This window comes from Sminthopsis crassicaudata, chromosome 1 (genome assembly GCF_048593235.1).
Source record: "Sminthopsis crassicaudata isolate SCR6 chromosome 1, ASM4859323v1, whole genome shotgun sequence".
Classification (NCBI taxonomy): domain Eukaryota; kingdom Metazoa; phylum Chordata; class Mammalia; order Dasyuromorphia; family Dasyuridae; genus Sminthopsis; species Sminthopsis crassicaudata.
The window spans coordinates 691,272,049-691,282,109 of NC_133617.1; the positions used below are offsets into that span (position 1 = coordinate 691,272,049).

The 10,061-nt window shown below is 35.0% G+C and overlaps 1 protein-coding gene across 1 annotated transcript in view; it reads left to right on the forward strand.

Moving 5' to 3' along the window:
• Positions 1–6,089, forward strand: part of LANCL2 (LanC like glutathione S-transferase 2) — a 51,486-nt gene extending 45,397 nt beyond the window's left edge. The window contains exons 8-9 of the mRNA XM_074283623.1: positions 3,149–3,221; positions 5,759–6,089. Of these exons, the coding sequence (XP_074139724.1) occupies positions 3,149–3,221; positions 5,759–5,874 (189 nt within the window). The 3' untranslated portion in view covers positions 5,875–6,089. The remainder of the gene's footprint in view (positions 1–3,148; positions 3,222–5,758) is intronic.
• Positions 6,090–10,061: the final 3,972 nt, after the last annotated feature.

Sequence of the window (10,061 nt, forward strand, 5' to 3'; positions counted from 1 at the left end):
CTTTATTTGATTGCTTCTCATTCCCTCTTATGCTGTAGTGAGTGAGGCACTTAGCATGTTTGTGTCTCTCTCTCAGTACCTGGTAAGGGGGTCATGTATATATTGGACATGCTATGCATGCTTATTGTAAAGACCTAACCACAAAATATTCCTTTTCTTTTCTGTCATAAGCTGGAGACAGACAGCACCAGCACAGGACTGCCACAGTGCACAATGAGCTGGTGACATGGTCCTCGGCCAAGCCAGAGCACGTGGGACGTGAAATCTCTCTTTATGAGAGCTTTGCCTCTGGGACCCTCTTTTTGCAAGTTATGCTTTTTTTTTTAAAGGAAGGAAAAGGCCTATTGAGCTACTGATGAATACCAATACTCCTGGGTTTTCTTACTTAACTGCTGCCATGAGACTCCAGGCATATCATTTAGTATTTTGTTCCTCAGGTCCTTTATTAAGAAAATAAATGCTGTAGCTAAGAGTAGGAAGGCGGCAAAGCTTTTTACAGTACTGCACTGGCTTTCACTACAACTTGAAAAACGGAAGGTAGATAGAAATCTTTTCGGTCCTGATTGGCAGATGTCTCAGAGTATTTACTTTGTTAGTCTTGGACAACTGACCTAGAAAGAAATTGCCTTAATGTGATATCTTTTTAAAATTAACTTAATTATGGCAGAAATTACTTAGATATAATTCTTAACATTAAAAAAAAGATTTAAATATTTGTTGTGTGAATAAATAGTGCTTTCCTTTTTGTTGGAGACCTGCTATATTATTTGTGATATTATATGGTAAAAATTTGTTTTTACAAAGTAATGTTTATCAAAAATTGATCTTCTAAGGGGGATCCCTAAAAATCACTAATTTACCATAACATTTTATTGAAAATATTCTATTGTATTTAAATAATGATACCTAGCCCCTTCTCAGCCCCATCCTGCCACAAGAACATCTGCTGGTGATTTGGAACTGGAGTATTCATGTATGTTTCCCTTAGGACTAGAAGAGCCCTCACAGGCCATGTAGGGGAGCACTCTCATTTTACAGAGGAGAAAGCTGTGGCTGGGGGAAGTTAAGCTAGTTGTCTGAGATTACCCAATTAATAAGCATCAAAGGTGTGATTTGAACCCAAGTCCTCAACCCCTCAGCTGGCAACGTCACAGGGGCCAGATCAGAGGCCCATGGTTTCTGCACTTGTCTTGTGGTTCTCTTATCAAAACACTGTCATATTCATTGTTGGAAAATGCTATTCTTATCCAGAGAAAGAACCATGGAGTCTAAGTGCAGATTGAAACATGCTACGTTTACTTTTTTTGTTTTTTCTTTCTCGTGGCTTTTCCCTTTTATTCTGACTCTTGTGGAAATATTATTAAGATGATGGTACATGTACAACCTATATTGGATTGCTTGCTGTCTTGGGGAGGGGGAGAAAAGGAGGAGGAAAAATTTGGAACTGAAATCTTATAAAAGTAAAGGTTGAAAGCTTTATATATAATTAGAAAAAAATAAAATACTAGTAAGTGGGGAAAACAGAATTTCTACTTTATTCAGAGTACAAAATAAGTTTGTATCAGAAGGAAAAAAAATGTCATAATATTAATTTAATATGAGACTATTACCCTATGGGTTAAATAGACTTTTATATTTCTACCTGGGAGTAAAACCACTATTTATAAACATAACTTCTACAGGATAATGCCTTCCAAATTCCAAACAACATATAGACTTTTGGAATATGGCCCTTGAACAAGTCAGAGGCTCCCTGCAGTATAAGCATTCCTTTGTTCTTACAACATCAGTTACATCAAAAAGTTGAACCTTTTCTCTGTCAGAGTCTCTAAAAGTTTCTTCTTTTGACATTTTTGAGTTTTTTATTGGCTTTTGTCAGAAGACCATCTCCTAGTGATTGAGTTTTGTTGGTGTGAGTGCCCTATGTGACCAGAGGAGCATCATGCTGATTACTGACTTCTGGAATGGACCCTTGCTTTTAGTCTGTCTGCTAACCCTAATGCCAGAAAATTGTGATGTTTTATGCAACAATCCCCTGTCCAAATAGCCCCCACAGTTCTGAGGCAGGTGTTCCTGGAATTTAAGTTTATTTTTAAAAAATCTTAAAAAAAAAAAAAAAAAAAAAACTGGCAGTTTTTTGAACCTGTGAACTCCCCCTGCTGGCAATGCTAAGGTAAGGAATCATAATCTCATAAAATGCTTATTTGGTTACTATTCCTAGCTTTTCAAGAGTTAACTCTATTGCCAGTATATGTGAAAAGGGTAAAGAAGAGTGAACAGAACAGTTAGAGAAAACAATTTTAATTGGTCTGTAAATCTGCAAGAAACTATTAAACAGCCTAAAGAGAAACAAACTACAATTAATGGGTGGAAATTCTGTCTTCAAGAATATACAAGAGCCACTATAATATGACTATAAAATCACAGTTCTTAGTCTGCCTTGGAAATTGATACTTAGTAGTATAGTTTTTTATGTTGTAATATACAAAAATAACTAAAAAGCAAAATTGATTCCTCTAATCGTAACTTACAGTGAAATTTGAATTCACATACAGCTCCTAAATATATATTCATATGTCAGTGGAGCTATTGAGATTATTTAAGATGGTACTTAAAAAAAAAAGTAGATTCATTCTTTATTGAGGTTACTAGATATTAAGGTATTTTGTTGGTCTTTCCAACAAATATTTATTATTATTTTAGCTTTTTATTTACAAAACATATGCCTGGGTAATTTTTCAACATTGACTCTTGCAAAAACTTCTGTTCCAACTTTTCCCCTCCTTCCTCCCACCCCCTCCCCTAGATGGCAGGTAATCCCATACATGTTAAATATGTTAAAGTATATGTTAAATACAATACATGAATACATATTTATATACTTGTCTTGCTACACGAGAAAAAAACGGATTTTGAAAGAAGATAAAAATAACCTGGAAAGAAAAACAACAAAGCAAGCCAACAATAACAGAAAGAGTGTAACTGCTATGTTGTGGTCCACACTCATTTCCCAGTGTTCTTTTGCTGGGTGTAGCTGGTTTTGTTCATTACTCCAACAAGTATTTTTAATCCATCTCTTCTAGTATAATATGTTCCTTTTCCTTGTTTGTTTGTTTTTTTGTTTTTTGTTTTTTTTTTCCCCCTGCAGTTTGCAGAATGGTGTTTAGATTACGGAGCACATGGGTGTCGTATTCCAGACAGACCCTACTCACTCTTTGAAGGTAAGGATTGCTGAGAGAAAATGACATCATATTTCTGCTTTAAAATGTGAATAAGTGAAAAAAAATTTTAATGTGATTAAATGAAACGTACTGCTTCTCTCTGAGGATTGTTTTCTTTCATAAATAAGAATGCTAAGAAATATAATATATATTGACATAAATTAGTTTATTACTGTAGCTTGTGCCCAAGCATGTTATCATAACTGTTTCTTATAGCAAATCACAGTTTCCCATTACTTTGTGAAATGTATTTTCAGATATGCTATTTCATAATTGAGAAAATAGACCCTTCACTTTCCTGCATTTTTTTCTATTGATTTCTTTCTCTGAAAATGGTAACCTATCATGTTTTGGCCCCAGCTTTCCTTTGCAACTTCATTATTTGATATTATTGCAGAAGATATCGCCTGCAATACCATCTCACTGCTATCTCCTAAAGTCCCTTTAGAGTTCAGAGCTGGAATGGACCTCAGGTTGCCTGTCTGACCCCTCGCTTTGGGTGCTCAGGCACTGCCTTTGAGATGAAGTTTCTCCCACCCCCACTGCCTTGTAGTGAATTACTTTTTTATTCCCTTTATGACTTTATTTGTTTCTTTGTTCCCTCTACTAAAATGAAGTTCTTTGAGAATAGGATTTGTTTTGTGCTTCCTGTTTGTCTCCTCAGTAGTTGGCATAGTGCCCAGCACATAGCCTGGTGATTGATTGATTGATTGATTGATAGCAGCTTTGGCAAAATCATTTTTAAAAACCAGACATAGTATATTTTAAAAGGGATAGTTATGTGGGGGAATTAAAATAAAAAGATTTTGTGGTGAACATTTCACACCGACCTTGTGGTATACTACTTATGTATATGAATGGGTATTAATTTATTGGTTTTGTGCCCATGTTTCAAAAAAGACAGCAGCCTGGTAAGTACTGTTAGATCAGCTTGATATCAGTGATGAGAAATGAAAAGATCACAAGACTGATGAAACAAATCATTAAATGACCAATTTATAACTACCTAAAACCTCAAGACATTAACAGATCCCCTGCCTAGCTTTCTGGAGAGGTATTTGGAGTTGAATATGAAATCAGAAATAGAATATCATTGTGGGGGAAAAAAAGGCAACCATCCTGTTACTAAACTCTTTCTTGATAAGATTTTGTTTAGAAATACCAAGTCCATTTTTTCAGGCACCAAAATTTTTTTATTTTTAATTTTATTTTTTATATTTATATTTTTAAAAATATGAAAAAAAACTGGAGAAGGATCAAAAGAGGGTAACAAAGAAAATATATATGGATAGAAAAGCCATTCCTGTGAAAAACTGGAGTTGTTTAATTTGGATAAAGTGAAATTTTAGAAATTATTGTCTATATGTATATGAAGGTGAGGGGAAATTGAAATAAGCTATTGAAAATCTTGATTCAAATCGTAGATGTGTATCTATACTAGATTAGAGCATTGGAGATGGAATTAGAGGACCTGGCTTCAGATGCAAATTCTGACACTTCTTAACTATATGATCTTGGTTGATACGCAAACACCCAGGGGTGTCATTCGCTCCTCTAGAATGTGAGGAAACTGGACTATATGTGATCTATCGGGTCCCCTTCCGGCTCTAAATCTATGATTTTGTGGCCTCTTCCTCAGCCCAGGGAGTAAATTTAAATGGTTATTTGAAATCCCTGTCAAAAATAGTATTTAGGAAGAAAATCATTCCACTTGGACAAGGATTTATTAAATATGAATATCCTCAAATGTCCCCAAAGCCTGTGACCCATTTCTTCCACTAAGCTCTACTGAACAAAACCAAAAATAGAGCTGTCTTGCCTCTAAGGATTCTCCCTTGCATTCTCCTGGGGGAAACATTTATATGATAAGTTAATACAAAATTTATGCAAAGTAAATAAAAACAATGTGGGGAGTCAGAGATGTGGAGAGCATTGACAGCTGAAGAGCCTCATCTTACAACTCTTAAGATTTAAGCTAAAGACATTATTATTCTTCAAATGGAGATAGCATGTATAATTATGTTAAATTATATCCTCATTAGAGCCCCCAAATTAATATATTTCTGCTTTGAAAAACATGCTCTGAAGAAAAAAGATAAACACTTACTTTGAATAATTAGATTTTCAACTTTTTTTTTCATCCATTCTGCCACTCTCATTAATTAGGCTATTTAATCCGTTCATATTTAAGATCATGATTTGTTATGTTAGGTTTGTGTTTTCTCCTTATTTCTTTTGTATTTAATCTATTTCTCAGCATCATTTGGTCCTCCTATTTTCTTATCCAATTAAAACATATATTCTTCCTCTTTAAGAAAATTCTTTTTCTAGTATTCCCTTTCAAAAATTTCCTTTTCTTTGTTCCTCTCATTTATCTTTATTCTGAGTTGTGTTCTCCATCTTAAAGGCTACACTCTTGTTAAATTTTTTAAGTTTGTTTTTAAGTGTTGAAATTCTTGAATTTTAAAAAATATACTTTGTTTTTTAAAAGGATCATAGTACCTTTTCATGAAAATAAGATATTTTGTATATTACAGGTATGGGTGGCGCTATTCACTTTCTGTCAGATATCCTGGTTCCAGAGACATCCCGTTTTCCAGCATTTGAACTTGGCCCTCCACAAAGAGAAAAAAGGGTAGAAAAAGACACCTAAAACATCCCTTTGTACCAAAAGCAACACAACTGTTTAGTGCCTGAGACAGAACCAACTTTGGATCTTAAAGAAATCAGCATCTACCCTCCCCTCTCTGTCCAAAGGACCATGAAAGCATGAATGAAGGAAACCACCACATTGGTGTTTTGTTGCAGCATTACCCTCAGTTGTGTAAAATATGAATTCCTTAAATTCATTTGCCATTCTTCCCTTCAGGCTCTTTCTGGTGTTTGCATGTTTTTTGGTGTTGTCTGTAGGTGTGAGTTTGTTGTTCTGTTCGGAGATTGAACTGTTCAGTTTGTATGAAGCCCAATCCTGCCCTCGCATGAGTGTTACTAGCAGCCACACATACAACATCTCTAGTGAATAAAGTGGTACTTTATTCCAAATAAGAGAAGAGCAAATGTAGTATGATGACCATCCGCTTCTACTCTTTGAACTGTATTAATGTGATGACTGTATTTCCTTCCTCCTCCCCCCTTCCCCACTTTTCATTTGAGCACTATTTTCTCATGCCTGTCATAAGAGAAGGACACCTCCAAGAATTTAAAATTAGCACCAATAGGTAGAGGGTGGGCCGTGATGGAGAGTTCTTTGGAAACTCCTCATAAAGTGATCAAAAATTTCCCATTTGTGTGCACCTGTATCTCTGTATTTTTAGGAATTACTTGGGCTAAGTTGTGGCTATCTCCTCCCTCCCCGCAGTGACATACACCAATTTTTAGTAGAGAATTCATACACCTTTTGATGCAATTTTCAAATGGTTGTTGCTCTTTGTTGTGTAATATAGCAAAGACTCTGGTTCCTAAAGCCCTCTTGTGTTAAATTGAATTTGTGATGTATAAGACAGTATCTTACAGGAGTCTGGACCAGAACATCTGCATAGTTAGTACCAACATCTCATTGCCAGTAATTGTACTGAAAATAGGCATTATTAAAAGTCTACACTTGAGCCTCAAGAATTAATGAATTTCATAACCTGTTAGAATGAGAAGAGCAGTGAATGGAATTTCATTTGAGTATTCAAAGGAAAACATTAATTAAACCATCGTGGTGACCCTGTAATTAAAATGTTTCAGAAACAATTATCCATTTGTAGGCTTACAGTGAAAATTATTTGATGAAGTTTTGAGTGCTCTCATGAGCTATATTTAATATAGGAGCATGGAGGTTTATTCACATGAAGACCTAATTCTCTATAATTTTTCTATAGTACAGATGTAGAATATTTTAACAATATCATAGCTTATATATTACCAGTTGAAAATTGAGGCATTTTTTTTAAATTTACAACTGATTTGGCTAACATTTTTAAAATTCCATTTGATAATTTCCTTTTCCAGTTTATTGGATACCTACCCTAGTTTCTCACAGGTAATTCAAAGAAATCCTGTAATCTTGATGACATATACCAAGGTAGAATGTTTTGAATTTTTGAGGAACAATTTAATTTTTTGATGATTAACCTCACCATTACAGGAACAATATTTACAAGTGTTTTATTTTCAGTTTTGAGTTTTATTTTTGTAAATGGAAAGTAATGTACATTTCGGTTTAAATTTAACTTCCTCCCTTGATTATTACCGAAGGATTCCTGAGCCCTGTTAACAGGAATCATAAGCCACATCTGTAATTGCTGAATAGATAGACCTGCGATCACAAATCAATTTATAAAATTTACGGAAATCCTCACAAATGAAAGATGTCCCATAACTTTCAAATTATCATTCTTTTTGCCATTGCATATTTGTTCTAAGCGATTGACTCTTTTTTTTTAAAGTGATATACCAAAGTATGTTTTCATCAGGATTCAAATTAATAATTTTTTGTCATCAAATGTTATAAAGAAATTATTTTGCAAAACACATCATGTGGAATCTCCTCCAGTTCATTACAGACTACCAGTGGCCAGGTAGTTGGTGATGATTTCCTAGCCCCATATGTCCTTTTTTGTGCCCAGCTTGTACTCCTCATCGAACAGTGAGAAAGGGGCAAATGGAATCATTTTAGATGCATCCAAAATGAGATCTTTGCCAAGATGGAGATGCTCTCCTAAAGATGTTGACATCTCCAGACCAGCACCAGTTGCCTTGCATTTAGGCTTACTCATTTTCATTTGTTTGAAAACTAGCTCTTAGGGCTAATTTAATAAGGTGGAATATTTATGTTTATCTCAGGTTAACAATGAAAATAAATACTTGCTGAATGACAGACTGTCCCATAGCAGCTGATATGGAAAACAAGTTTTCAACCTAGTGAAAATTCATGTACTTCCAGGGTTTTGTTTGGAAAGGGGGAAAGGAAGCTGCCAATAGTCTCACACCTACTTACTAGAGTGATGAGTGAGTTATTTTTTACTCACTTCCAATTCTCTGTGTCTCTAGCATGGATGTTTATCAGAATTTGCCACACATTAATTGGAGGAACAGGACCATTTGCTTCAAAGGATGGATCATTTAAAGAGTTAAGTTTAATAGTTAGCAATGGGAGTTTATATTGACTCCTAAAATTTCAGCATCTCCATTTCATTGATAAGAATATGACTTTTCTGGGGTTCACAGCTGTGTAATACCAGTGCTCTAAATGTTTTAAGTGCATTACACTATTTCAAAATTAGGGAAAAAAGTCTTATTAAATTCCTGGGGATTAGTTGGTTTCATTAGTAAAAGTATTTTTGTGTGTGATAATGGCTTGAGTTTTCTTTATTAATTGCATTTTTTTTCTTGAATTATTTTTTGTAATTTTTCTGAAGGCTCAATTCATTTTTTCAATCCAGTTCAACAAGCATAAGTACCTGCTAGGTGCCAGGAACTGTGCTAGGATGCTAGGGATAAAAAGATACAATAATAGGGGAGACCATGGAAGCCATTGGGTCTGAAAAGTTTTCATAAAGAATATTACTAGAGCTGAATCTTGATGGGATTTGATAGGGAGAAGAGAGAGCCAAGACATTCAGAGTACTATGTGGATATAACAGAGAGGTAGGAAATAAAATTAGGTAGAACTAAGCCCGCTTTGAAGTACTCTCCCTCCTCAGAGCTTCTTCTCTTTAATTACTTCTTCCAAACCCCTTTTCTTGTAAACTCTATTATTTTCCTGAATCTATTTCATATTTATCACTCCTAGTGCCTCCTACTTCATTTTGCCTGTAACTCTTTTCCTACGTAAAAAAATAGATTAGGTTTTAATAAGGTCAAATCATGAAAGGTCTGGAAAGTTAGGTTAAAAAGTTCTGATAACTGAAAATATTATAAATCCTTATTGACTAACTGACCAATAGCATTTATATAGCACTTTAAAGCTTACAGAGTACTTTATGTACATTCTCTCATTTGAGTGGTTCAACAACCCTGTGAGGTTGCCACTACTATTTTCTCCATTTAATTAGCTTTGTGGGAAGTTTGGGGGAAAGGGGAGGTGGTTTGTAGAAAGTAGGAAAATTATATTTTTTAAGGGTATGAATTGGGGAAGAGGGTAGAAGTTCAGGAGGAAGTTTTTGGGACAGACTGAAGAGAGAACCTGGAACCAGAGAAAATCAGCTAAAATACTGCTGCAGTAATCTAGAATGAGTCAATGAGGACCAAAGCTAGATGAAACAAAGAAAAGATGGTTTGAAAACAATTTTTTCTGTTGCCTTATTTTCTCTTTCAAGTTTCCCTGGTTATATCACTTTTAAGAAGTAGAGCCCTACAAACAAAACTCTACAATATTCAAATAGTGTTTTATTGGTGAGAGAAGGGTGGTTATTAGGGTTTTCTTAGTAGTTGAATGCATGCAACAACTTTGTCAGCATCGTTAGTCTTTTGCTTCACCTGACACAAGTATGTCCATCTTATTGCATTGTCCTTAGCATCTTATTGGAAAGAAAATATTCTGGCAGGGAAGCAAAGGAGGAACCTTGGAATGGCAGGTAGAAAAGTAGGCAGCCAAGATATGAATGAGGCAGATGCAGTGGTCCTGCACATGGGCTTCCTGCCTAAAGTCTCGGCTGGTTCAGGGCAGGGGGGTCTAGGCTATCCCAGATGTTTCCATATAGGTGAGAGGAAGGAATAAAGTTAATTAAGGAAAATAAATTAGTTGCTTCTTTTTGTTACAAAATGTACCTGTGTTTAATTGTATGGCTTTTAATATGACCCCAATATCATTGGGGAACAGAGAATGAATGAATGAGTGAATGAATGAATGAA